Source organism: Arachis stenosperma, chromosome 3 (genome assembly GCF_014773155.1).
Source record: "Arachis stenosperma cultivar V10309 chromosome 3, arast.V10309.gnm1.PFL2, whole genome shotgun sequence".
NCBI lineage: Eukaryota > Viridiplantae > Streptophyta > Magnoliopsida > Fabales > Fabaceae > Arachis > Arachis stenosperma.
In genome coordinates, this window is record NC_080379.1 from 110,396,747 (window position 1) to 110,410,115 (window position 13,369).

General features: G+C 28.1%; 1 protein-coding gene across 1 annotated transcript; it reads right to left on the reverse strand.

Moving 5' to 3' along the window:
- Positions 1 to 6,317: 6,317 nt before the first annotated feature.
- Positions 6,318 to 11,524, reverse strand: LOC130970774 (beta-amyrin 28-monooxygenase-like). Its single transcript, XM_057896955.1, has 4 exons — positions 10,974 to 11,524; positions 9,401 to 9,819; positions 7,166 to 7,353; positions 6,318 to 6,814 (listed from the first exon to the last, which is right to left on the reverse strand). Exons 1-4 carry the CDS (start codon positions 11,504 to 11,506, stop codon positions 6,515 to 6,517), a joined length of 1,440 nt encoding a protein of 479 aa, XP_057752938.1. The 5' UTR covers positions 11,507 to 11,524; the 3' UTR covers positions 6,318 to 6,514.
- Between the last annotated feature and the right edge of the window lie 1,845 nt (positions 11,525 to 13,369).

Below are 13,369 nucleotides of genomic sequence, written 5' to 3' on the forward strand. Positions count from 1 at the left end.
AAGTAAGCTAGAGACTTTAACAAAGTTATAAACAATCCACACCTTGTATATATAGCATTACATGTTAGTTAGTTAACATCATTTCATCAAGGAGAAACACTAAAACCTTAAAGACCACCTAAAATAATTTTTTTATAAGAATAATGGGAAAATTTTACTAAACTCCCATGACATACATGAGTGATATATGATTTATGAGTTTGAGAACATACAACCTGTGAGTTTTGAGCTTAATTGTATGGTTACATTTAAACCATAATATTTTATTCCTGTGTGTTCCACTCTTCTTTTTTATTCTGGTGTTCTTTGCTTTGTTTTAATCTATATGTCCAGTTATAGAATATAGATACATACCAAGAGAGTGATTGAGGCCTTGTTTGATTTTAACTCACTATCCCAAATAAAGCCTACCTTTTATGCCATCCTTGTTAGCCCCCTTTGAACCTTTTAATCCCCTCTTGTTCTATAACCACATTACTAGCCTTAAGCAGAAAAACAAATAAAAAAATCCCAAGTTGAATCCTTGGTTAGCTTAAGATAGAAATTGTGTAATTAATTAAGTGTGGGAAAACTTTATGGGAACATGGATGACAGAAACAAGGGTAGAAAAATTGAAAAGAAATTAAGAATTTTTGGGAAACATGCTCATGTGAAATTAAAATAATTAATTACCATGTGCATTAAAAAAAAAGTTTTTATTTTCAATAAGAGGGATACAAAAGAATTTCCCAAAAATGCAAATTAAAGCAAATGCACATGGTATAAGAACAAAATATGAGCATATGACATAAAAAGTGGGAATTATGGGAAAATGGGTAAAGAAGCTTTACTTTAGAAATTATGTATGTTAGGTGAGATCATAGACTAATTAAGGATTCACTTATTAACTCACTCAGCCTTACACATATAACCTTACCTTTACCTTGGCCCCATTACAACCTTAATTAAAGACCTCATGATTTTGGTATGTCTATATTTTATAATTGTTGATTGGTTAGATGAAAAACAAAGTTATAGAAAGTAAGAATAAAAAGAAGAATAGAGTGATTAACCCAATAAACACTGAGTGACTAGAGAGTAAACACAAAATCCAGTGAGGGTTCACTAACTCATTAACATATATCTCTGCTTAAATTACTAATTGTCTTGCAAGTTTATAAAATGTTTTTCTCTCCCATCTCAATTGTAAAAGTGCTTTATCATTATCTAAGGTTGGCTATATATATATGAATCCTTGAGAATGTGAATTGATTTAACTACATGTAAGCTTTATATATGAGTGAATAAAATTAGAATTGCATCATGTATTTAGTTAGTTGCATTTAGATTAGAATTGCATTGCATGGCATTCAACCACTTCAACCTTACTTTTTACCTTGGACATAGCATAAGGACATGCTATTACTTAAGTGTGGGGAGGTTGATAAACCCATATTTTATGATATATTTTGTGCTTAATCTGAGTGATTTATTCAATCCTTCACCCACTTATTCATATTAATTGTATGGTTTTACTTTCTCTTCCTTATTATGTGATGTATGTGAAAAACATGTTTCCTATGCTTTAAAATTAATTATTTTAATTACCTTTATTTCCATTCGATGCCGTGATTAGTGTGTTGAGTAGTTTCAGATCTTCTAAGGCAGAATGACTTAAAGGATGGAAAAGGAAACGTACAAAAATGGAAGGAAAGTGCAAAACAGAGTTTTGCAGAAACTGGCATCCACGCGATCGCATAGACGACGCGATCGCGTGCCAAGAGCGAAGAAACAGCGACGCGGCCGCATGGCTGACGTGACCGCACGACTTGAGCGAATCGCATACGATGCGGACGCGTGACTGACGCGACCGCGTGATAAGAAGAACTCCAAATGACGCGACCGCGTGACCCACGCGGACGCGTGACAGAGGCCACGCACCAGAAATTACAGAAAACGCTCATAGTGGATTCTGAAGCATTTTTGGCCCAAATCCAAGTCCAGAAGTCATAGAGCAGAGGTTATGAAGTGGAGGAATGCATCCATTCAGGGAGTCTGCGAATTTTTAGTCACTTTCCATGATTTAGGTTTAGTCTTGAGAGAGGTTCTCTCCTCTCTCTCTTTAGGATTTAGGATTTAGGATTTCTTTTAGTTTTAGGAGTAACTCTCAATCCCAGGTTCAATATTCCTTTTACTATTTAATTTCTCTTCTATTTTTGTTTACTCTGAAGCTTTTATTGTGTTTGATTGATGTTGCCCAATTGACTGTTGATATTGTCCATGTTAGAATTGACATTTTTATTTAATGATATTTGAGGTATTTCAGTTTATGATTGTTCCTTTTTATTATCCCTAATTTGAAGACAATTTTTATTCCAGCAGATTTAACTTCTTTTCCTTTTGGTCTTGGTTGAGAAATCAGTAACTCAGGAGTTATCTTAGCTTAACATAATTGATAATTGTTATCTTTGCTAATTGGACTGAACTTCAATAATCCCAATCTTTTCTTAGGAAATAAATAGGATTCAAAGGTCAACTAATTTATCCCTTAACTTTCCTTTGCTTTAGCAAAGGTTAACTAAGTGGAATTAAGATTCAACTTTCATTATTATTGCTAAGAATAACAAAGTCTGGACTTTCAATTTCTCATACATTGCCAAAGGCTTGCTTTACAGTATTTATTTATTTATTTTAATTGTCATTTAAATTATTTTCCATATTTATTCCTCATTCTCAAAACCCCAATTTTACCCTTTTCATAGCCAATAATAAGAACATACCTCCCTGCAATTCCTTGAGAAGACGATCCGAGTTTTAAATACTCAGTTATCAATTTTAAAAGGGGTTTGTTACTTGTGACAACCAAAACGTTTGTATGAAGGGATTTCTGTTGGTTTAGAATATATATCTACAACGTGACTATTTTTATAAAATTCTTTACTAGCAAAAATCCTAACGTCAATTATGCATTCATAATAAATTAATAGCAGTATCACTGAATTCAAAGCATTGAAACTGATGGCAGCTTATGATATACTTTACGCTTTTCAGACTTAAATACTTGATCTTGGTAAACTGATGGCAGCTTATGATATACTTTACTCTTCAAAGCATTTCTTCCTTTCTGGGTTCATTGGATAAAGCAAAATCACTGTATAATAAGAACATCACTGTATAATATTAGGTTTAATCTAATATTTTCCAACTGATCCATTGCCAATGCCTAGCCTTTTCTGTTCTAGTGCAGCCAGTTCGGCTTTGTTCTTGAATATTTGATAGAAATAATAATAAACACCCTGTATCATAAAATTGTCGTCATAATTAAAAAATGAGAAAATCTAAATCAAAACATTGAACAGGTGTCCAGAAAATATATTGCTGAAAAATATTAACCGTTTTTTATAGAAAATAGTTACATTAAAAATCATACAACATTAAACAAAGAAGTCTTTATCAAAGTATTATCTCAGAGGTGATTCAGGTGAATAAGAAACTAGCTTCTTGCTATTTCCAAGTCATTCTCTCATTAAGCTTATTCAATTTCAACAAGAACAGTCTTCAAGCTTTACTTGAAACTCTTAACACTGGCAGCTATTATGGAAACGTCTCTCACCGTCCTTATAACTTTAGAATCCTGTATGCACCTTATTATGCCATCTATGGAAAACGAATATCCTTTTATCTAAAAATAAAATTAAAAAATATAAAAAAAAAACTTACAGAGTATTGCCGCATGGCATATTCATTCTCCTCTCTACCTCAAAACTCAATGTTCATGCCTATAATAACACTTACCATGTTCTGTCTGAAGATGTCTATATTATAATTTACCTTCTGTTACACTCATCTCTGGCCACCGGCCTTTCTTGGAGGAGGAGCTGAGCTTCCTAGCTTCAATTTTGTAGAGCTAAAATTTAAAATAGCTATCAAGTAATTTTTCACATGAAAGGGGAAGTAAAAAAATATAAAAAAATACTTAGTTTCTCACAATCAATTCACTAGATACCTGATTAGTGACGCTGCTGCAGAAATATGCTTGGACTCTTTCTCATTTACAGCCTCATGAGTCCTCTTCATATGCTCTAAAGCTGATCCAACGATACTTACACTACAGATATAAAAATAAGACACTAAGAATTTTACTAAAGGAGGACTTGATCAAGAAACCATGGGCAAGCCACTAACCTTTGCTGCATGAGTAACTCCATACGGCAATGCTTTGCTGCAAAAGTTCAAATAAATGTGCAAACTATATAGTTCAAAATTGCCTTATATATATTTAAAAAATGTTTTAACATTTAACGAAATATTATGCAACTTTAATTTATTCATTACTAGTCACATTCTCTTTATTTGAACTTGACTATCACAGTGTCTTCAATCAAGCTTTTCTGCTTCAATTAATTTTGTATACTTTTTGTTTTGCTTTATATAATAGTTGGAACCATTAAACAATTGAGCCACAAAAGCAGAGTATGATAAACCTAGCTAAAACTGGCGTAGAAAAATTGAGCCCTAAAGTTTATCGGCATAATTTAAATAATGCATACTTGAATCGGCGTAATTTAAACAACTGCTGGTAGATGCTGTGGTTTTCTTTGGAGTAGGAACCGATTGGAATTGGGTCAAATTCCATCGATTCACTTGTGACAGAGCGTGATAGAGCAGCGACGGTGACAGAGCAGCGACGAAAACAGAGCGTGACGACCTTGAGTCTGAAACGCCCGTGAGAGAAGCGATATATTGGAGAGATAGAGAGAGATCGACGGCGAGACCAGCCGTGAGAGTGGTAAGACTCAGTGAGCTTGAGGGTGAGAGTGGCGAGAGAAGAACGAAAAAACTCAAAGGAGGGTTAGGGGTTCTTCGTCACGGTTAGGGGTTCTTCGACGGAGGCATTGCGATCTTCGACGGAGGCATTGCGAATGGGGGGTAGATTAGGTTTAAGTTATTTGTGAATGGAGCCCGAGAAAGAGAGAGGTTAGATTAGCTTTAAGTTTTTTTTTTCCGGCGAAAAATTAATAATTTAATAAAATTCAGTGTTTTTGTCTATTTAATTACAGACGGATTTTCAATCTGTAACTATTTCCCACGAAAAAAATTAATTTTTCTGACAGAATTATAGAGAGATTTTTTTTTCCGTCTGTAATTTATGCTAATTCATTTTTTTGTTTTTTGACAAAAAATTTCTCTGAAATTCTGTCTGTATTTTCATAGGATAAAATTCGTCGGAAATATCCGTCTGTAATAACTAGTTTTCTAGTAGTGTTGGACCAGGGTATGAATAAGATATTATAATATAAAATTATAGATGTTAAAAATTTTTAATAACTTCTACTATATAACTTATATTTTACACCTAGACTATTAGAAAATAAAAAATAAAATATAAAATATAAACAAAAATTAAGAAATAAATTTTTAAAAGTAATTATTATTTCATCATATTAAAATTAATAAATAAACATATATATGAATATTAAATAAAAATATTAAAATCATAATTCATGACCTATTAGTACATATATAAAATAATTTAAAAAATATAATAAGATACATAGTTTGAATTTTGATAATATTAATTATAAAAATTTATTAATTATAAATATCATATATATAAAATTATAAATGTTATGAGTACGAAATTATAAATTTTATTAATATAAAATTATTAATATTATGTACATAAATTTATAAATGTTACGAATAAATTTGTCAATTAAATAAAATGATTTAAGCATTATCTCTAAGAATTGATGGATCAAGCTTTTTCATTGTACTTTCAATTGTATTAAAGTCATGATTTTTCTTCTAAATGTCGACGCTTTTGATTGTGCTTCAATTGCACTAAAATCGTAATTTTTGTCTCTGAATGTAGATGGCCTTTACGTTACTTTGACTGCCTCCATTAATAATGAGATGAATCAAGAAATTAGTGGTTATATGAAACTTTTATCTTATATGGATCGATTATAATTAACATCACTTAAGTAATATTATTATTACCGTTTCTTATTATTGTTAGTCTTTGTAATCCTAAATATAAATATCAAAATATAAAATAAAATATGAATATATATGATTCAGTTGATGTTTAATATTTAGGGATATGTTATTATAATTAATTTAATTAATATATGGGGCTCATTAAAAGTGTGATAAGTGAAATGATAAGAGAATAAAATAAAAAATTAAAATATAAATAAATTATATAAATAAAGTCAATTTAAAAAATTTTGGTTAATTATGATTGAAATATTTTAGTCGTCAAACTTTTTCTATTTGTTTTTAATATTTTAGAATTCAACTTTCGAAACTTAAATGTACGTATAAGAGTCACGCATAGCTTGACCATACAATCTTTCTGCAAGTCGCATTATTCTTTTGAATTTAGTCTTTTAAGTTTTGAAGTTCAACAAAGCAAGATATATATAGGATACAAATTCAAAGAAGAAAACAGTGTAACAATATAAGTATTAGTTTGTAGACTTAGTATACGAATAACCACCAGTTAGTACCAAGATCCATGACCTTTCTTTCAGGCTTTGTGAGGATAAAGGCGGACTGGAAGGCCCTTTGCAGGTCTGGGCACTGGATCAACTATAATTTTTTCATCTTGAATCAATTTTTGCAACTTGAAGCGTTTGACTAGGTTGTGCATGAAAACCAGTATTTCCAATCTTGCATACTCTTTACCAGGGCACATTCTAGGTCCTCCACCAAATGGCACATAAGTGTAAGGAGCTGGTCCTTTGCCTTCGAATCTACTTGGATCGAATTTCTGCGGCTCTGGAAAATATTCTGGATTCTTATGACTCGAATTCGCACTCCAGTATAACTTCATACGTAGTATATGAATAACAAAAGAAAAAAATAAAAAAAGTTAAATGAAGAGAATACGAAATAGTGATCATCAATTAAACTAACCATACTTTATTCAAAAATACTAGGCACACAAAAAAAAAAAATTAATTATTATATATTTGTATATGAATATATATATTAATTAATTTATTTTCAGTCTATATTTTATATAGATAAATGATTTGTTAATTGACTTTAGTTGTTTTTTTTGAAAGAAAAAATTCAACACTACAAAAATAAAACTGATTAAATAATAGAAAAATAGCTAATTTTTAGTGTTTATATAGTATAATTATAATTTATTTATTTTAATTTGTATATATACCTTCCATCCTTTCGGAATTGAGAAGCCATTGAAGATGAAGTCAGTGATGGCTTCCCTGAAACTTCCCTGGAGTGGAGGATCAAGTCTCATTACTTCACAAGCTACATTCCAAGAGTATCGCATCTTTTGGACGTCATCCCAAGTTAACAACTCTCCTTCAGATTTTGATTTTGCTATTTCCGTTTGCTCTACATGAGGAACACCAACTTATTTATTTTGAGTTCAAATGAAAAGGTTAAGTATGTCGTAGCCTCATGTTTAGGCTTTTGTTATTTTACTCCTCATATTTATCTTTACTTTTTTTCTTGATAATTACTTCGTATTAATTTAGGTTGAACTTAGATACACTCAATTTCACGTAAAGTTGATAATTGAGAGTAGTTAAATAAAAATTTAACTAAATTAACCAAATTATTTAACCATTCTTAGCTCATCATTAATTTATCATAAAGCTAAATATTAAAAATACTTTTTATTTAGACAATCACACTTTTAAAATTGTGAGAATATTATTTATTAAGGTATCCAATTTTCTTTCGCAATTTTTTCATCGGACTAGTAGTATTTATTTTAGAGCAATATTTAAATTGATCTTTAAAAGAAATTTAGCTAAATACTTTAATCCTAAATAAATTTTAATAATTAAATTAATCTTTTAAATATTTATTTTATTAAAAAATTAATTTTTATATTAAATTATTCATCTATACAAAGCGACTAATATGAAAATTTTAAAAATTTTTATAAATTAGTACGTTCAAATAATAAAAATTTATTTAATAAAAATTTATTAAAAATTAAATTATTAGAATAATTTTTTAATGACTAATTTGAGATATTATTATTTTTATTTTATAATTTGGGGGAGCAGGGACATCATCATGTTTAAGCTTTTGGAAGTATTCTAAATACAATTTTAGGTTTTCATAGTAAAAAAAAATAACAAATATTCCTATGGAACCATTTCTTATTTTAGTACTTTCATAATTATTTAATAATTTAATGAGGTTTGCTAATAAATGTTGAACGGTAGAAGGACATTAACCTAAAAGTCAGATTATAATACAAGGAAAAGTATAGGTGAACAATGAAAATATTAAATAATGTAAACAATAGATATATTGGATGTTTATTTTACTAGTGTATGGATGGTTATTTTAATATTAAAATTTAGAGGGTTAATTTGGAAGTGTAGTGTATTTTTATTTGATTGGTGGTTATTCATATTGTTTAACAAAGTCATTATCTCCCTAGTATTTCCCATAATAAAAAGAAAAATAAAAGTAATCAATAACTTTTTTGAATAATGTGTGAACAATGTGAATTAATAGGATTAAAAGAGTAAATTTAATTAATAGCATTAAATTAGAGTATTATATATTTTTATTTGATTGGTGGTTGTTAATGTTGTTCAAGATGATCATTATTTACCTAGCATTCCCAGAAATAGAAGTAGCTTGTGGTAGTAATCAAGCTGGCAAGTAAATTAAATTAAGCGGTTAATTGCAAAAACTCATTCAATTAGTAAACTTCCTTTGACTTATAAAAATTTGAATAACATGTTAACACGACACTAGCCAGGGCTTCAAACTCCCATAAAGATTGCGTTGTCAACCATGAAATAATTTTATTTTGGAAGCAAGTAATTGGTGATTCAAACGCCAACCAAATCATTTAGTTTGCGTGTGACATTAATTTACGTTTTCAGGAATAAGAATAGAAAGATATTGACTTCATGCATGACTTGTATAAATTGATTTTTATGGTTGCCTACGAACACCACAAGTTATATATATGACAGGAGAGGAAAAACATTAAAGAATACATGAACAGAAACAAGTAGCTTATTCATTTTCTTGAGCATCTCTTTTCTTCTGTTCATGTTTATTTTAAAGGATGAAATACGAAAGCTCTGATTTTAATTTTTTTGAAACAAAAAAAAAAAGATCTCCTGCATCTTTCAAAAACTAAAGAATCTACGCTGCAATAAAAATTATAGGGTTGGATAACATGTTTGTGTTACTGATCACTTGGGATTTGTCACCTCACTGTTGTACAAAAGAACAATAGTATCATTTATGATGAAAATCACATTCTATAATAATAAAACCAATGAATCTTAATATAATAGATAAAATTGCAGTATTTTAAAATATTAAAAATACATATATTTAAGCAAAAAGTATATTACTTGGTGAGTCATTCTAAGAAAGCATATGAAATGAATAGACTGACCTTTGTATACTTGATCATAAACATGAGGAAGCTCAGCAAGGTATTTGACTATGAAAGTGCATGCAGCACTAGCAGTGTCATGTCCTCCAATCAAAAGGCCAAGGATCTTATCAGCAATATCCATTTCATTCATGTAATGTCCATCCTCATCGGGTGTCAACAACATGTGAGACAGTATGTCTTGTGCTGGGGACGCTTTCCCTTCACCCAACTCCACCTTTCTCTGCTTTATGATCCTCAAAAGTTCATTCCTTATGAACTTTGATGCTTTGATTCCTTTGTTGAATGCCGTTCCAGGCAAGTCAATTGGCAGTGTTAAGATTACGGACGCCAAACGATGAAAAGGGCCTTCTATTTTTTCTACGTCTTTTCCATCCTCCACACTCATGAACAAACGACAAGCTAACAAGAACGTGTACCTGTATATGTGTAAATTGTTTAATATATGTTCAATAAGTCACAAAACCACTCCTAAAAAGTCTAACCTGATTGAATGAGGCATAAATACCTGAGGTACAAACATAAAATTTCTTTTAAATTTGCCTAAATTTTTTTTAGATTTTTTTTACCTTATGTTAATTTTTGTGTATAACAAAAATGAAAATTTAAATTATAAATTATAAAAATTTTGATATTATATCATAAAATTATTTTAAAAAAAATTTAAATTAATAATAAAAAATATATAAATAATTATAATTAATCATCTAATAGATATATAATTATGGTGATTGTTTAGTGTCTAAAAGTATTTGTCTAACTTACTAAAAAGGGTTAAAAATCAATATTTAATTTTAAAAGTATAAAAGTAAATAATTATTAAATATTCAAAAGTTGCCATAAGAAGTAAGTTAAGTAAAAGTTAGACATAAAGTTATAAGCACTATAGAATTCACCTATAATTATTCATATATTTTTACTTATCTGTTTAAGTTTTTGAAGATTAATTCTTTAATATTTATCACTTAATGTCAAATTTTTTGTTAAACTTATATTTATAAAAAAAATTAATATTCTTAAATTATATATTAATTATATATTTTCTTTTGATAATTAGACACCAATTTTTTTGACAACATAGCAAAAATATTGTAGGAAGAGTGTTAGGGGACTAACAAATTTTATAATTTGTAATCATTAATTAGTTATTATTAATGTTTTTAATTGTGTGAAATTATATTTAATGGTATAAGATTATTTATTTTCTTTTAGATAGTTAAATGCTGGCCAAATTTTAATAAAATTGTTGGTCCATAAATTTTTTCTATTTGTATTTAGAAGAAAGGTTAAAATTTGAGAAATAAATATTGAATTAAATTTTTATATTATATTTAATATAAAATGTATAAGATTGAGTTATATTTTAGTATATATATGATATTTGTTTCAAGATAAATATAAAGATAAAATACGAATATTTTTAGTTATTAAAAAAATGTCAAAATTTCAATCCTTATTATTATAAATTTCACTATTTTATATTCTCATTTTCTAGATTTATTAAATACACGGTCGAACACAATACTAAATTTCTGTCTTAAACGCTATCCAATGAAGAATAATAAGTCATCACCTCTTGGCCAAAGGAAAAACGGTGATATGCGTCTTGTTTTCCCAATGGGAAGAAAAATGCCTTTGAGCTATGGAATCCATGATGCCGACATAGCGTTGCAGAGCTTCAGGTTTGAGGAACTGTGGTAGCAACTTCCTCATCCTCTTGGACTCCAGTTTGGAATCGATCGTTGTTGGGAAAATCTTTTTAACGTTCTCCGGCCACCACGCGTTAACCAGCTTGTTCTCGTTGGAGAACAAGAACTTGTTGCATGTGGGTCCGCAAAACACAACGGTGGGTTCGTTAAAGATGGAGGTCTTGAAGATTTCAGAGGAAAACCTGATCATGCGATCATAGATGAACTTCTCAGGATGTCCCTTCCATCCGGTGGACAAGAACTCGATGCTCTCCCCGAGGATTGGGTAACCCATCCTTCCCGGTGGCAAGTTTGGGGCCGTAAACGGAGACCAGTGACGGTAAAAGAGGAAGAAGAGAGAAAGAGATACGAATGAAACAAAGAGAAGTAGAAGGGAGAGGTAGAAACTGTGTTCCATGCTTTTCTTGCTTGTGTGTGTGTCTATGTACTATGTGTTTCTTTTATCTTTATTTATAGACGGTGTGATTATAACACACGACTTTTACTCACAAACTTTTTAAAAAAAATATAGATTTCTTTTATAAATTTTTTTCAACTATCATTCTCGAAAAGTAATAAAAATATTTTTGAAAAATATTAAAAGATTATTAAAATTTATTGTATTTAATTATTAATTAGTTATTAATATTTAAAAGTGTGGATTAAAATATATTACATTATTAAATTAAAAGAATTAAATTAATAAATAAAAATAATAACTAAAAATAATAAATTCTAATAATTTTTTAATATTTTTTAAATTAAATTCGGTAATACTTAAGACCCAACCCGGATTACAAGTATGCCTTCTAGGTTCAGGTTGGTTATATTAATCTGATGTCATTTTTATTAGCTCGAATTGAAACCATGAAACCATATATGAAACCTAATCCAAAGTAATATATTTCTTTCAAAAACATAAATTTTGGTAAAATTAATGAAAGAAAATTTACACTTCTATTGATACTTTAAAGTTACTTAAATGTCATCGTTATAAAAAAAATTATATATATATATATATATATATATATATATATATATATAATATTAAATTTTATTTATAAATGAAAGTTTTTAATATGTAATGATATATAATTTTTAAGAATTATGCTATGTATATACTAAAATCAACCATCAAAGTCTGTCATCGGTATAAAATACATGTTAAAATATAAATACACATTAAAAATAAATTAAACCACATATAAATTTATATACAAATATATTAATGGCTGATTTTATAGCTGATTTTCATGTACAAATAAAATTTTTGAATTTTTAAAGTTATAAAAATTAGTTAAATAAATGTCGAGTATATACCTAGGTTAATTTAAAATTACAGATACATTTTAGTAATCAAGTTTAATTAAATTAATATAAATTCAGTTAAAAAAAAAGTTAGCATCTATTACGATGTTTTTTATCTTCACACTTCTTTAAGACAAAAGTTTTATTATAAAACATAAAAATTATTACAGATCGTAAAAATTTTGTTATAAAACATAAATTTTTATATATAGCACAAAAAAGTTTGCATATAACACATAAACTTATGAATATGATAGATCATAATTTTTGCACATAATATAAAAATTTATTTGATATAGTATAAAAATTTTTGTGTGGTCCACTGGTTTATTTTGATGCTAGGCACAACAAGATTTTTATATTTTATATTAATATTCTTGTGGTCCATGCTTTTCTTGCTTGTGTGTGTATGTACTATGTATTTCTTTTATCTTTATTTATAGACGGTGTGACACACGACTTTACTCACAAACTTTTTAAATAAAATATAGATTTCTTTTATAAATTTTTCTCAACTATCATTCTCGAAAAGTTATAAAAATATATTTGAAAAATATTAAAAAATTATTAAAATTTATTGTATTTAATCATTAATTAATTATTAATGTTTAAAAGTGTGGATTAAAATATATTACATTACTAAATTAAAAGAATTAAATTAATAAATAAAAATAATAACTAAAAGTAATAAATTTTAATAATTTTTAATAATTTTTAAATTAAATTCGGTAATAATTAAGACTCAACCCGGATTACAAGTATGTTTTCTTCTAGGTTTAGGTTGGTTATTTTAATCTCATGTCATTTTTAGCTCGAATTGAAACCATGAAACCATATATGAAACCTAATCCAAAGTAATATATTTCTTTCAAAAACATAAATTTTGGTAAAATTAATGGGAAAAAAAATTTACACTTCTATTGATACTTTAAAGTAACTTTATTGTCATCCTTATAAAAAAATTATATATATA

Excerpts from the sequence above, each read along its gene's own strand:
- LOC130970774 (XM_057896955.1), bottom strand. The coding sequence starts at position 11,506 with ATGGAACACAGTTTCTACCTCTCCCTTCTACTTCTCTTTGTTTCATTC. Across the intron at positions 9,820-10,973 it reads GTTTTTCCTTTGGCCAAGAG|GTACACGTTCTTGTTAGCTT; the intron begins GTGATGACTTAT and ends ACACATATACAG. Across the intron at positions 7,354-9,400 it reads TTATGATCAAGTATACAAAG|AGCAAACGGAAATAGCAAAA; the intron begins GTCAGTCTATTC and ends TTCCTCATGTAG.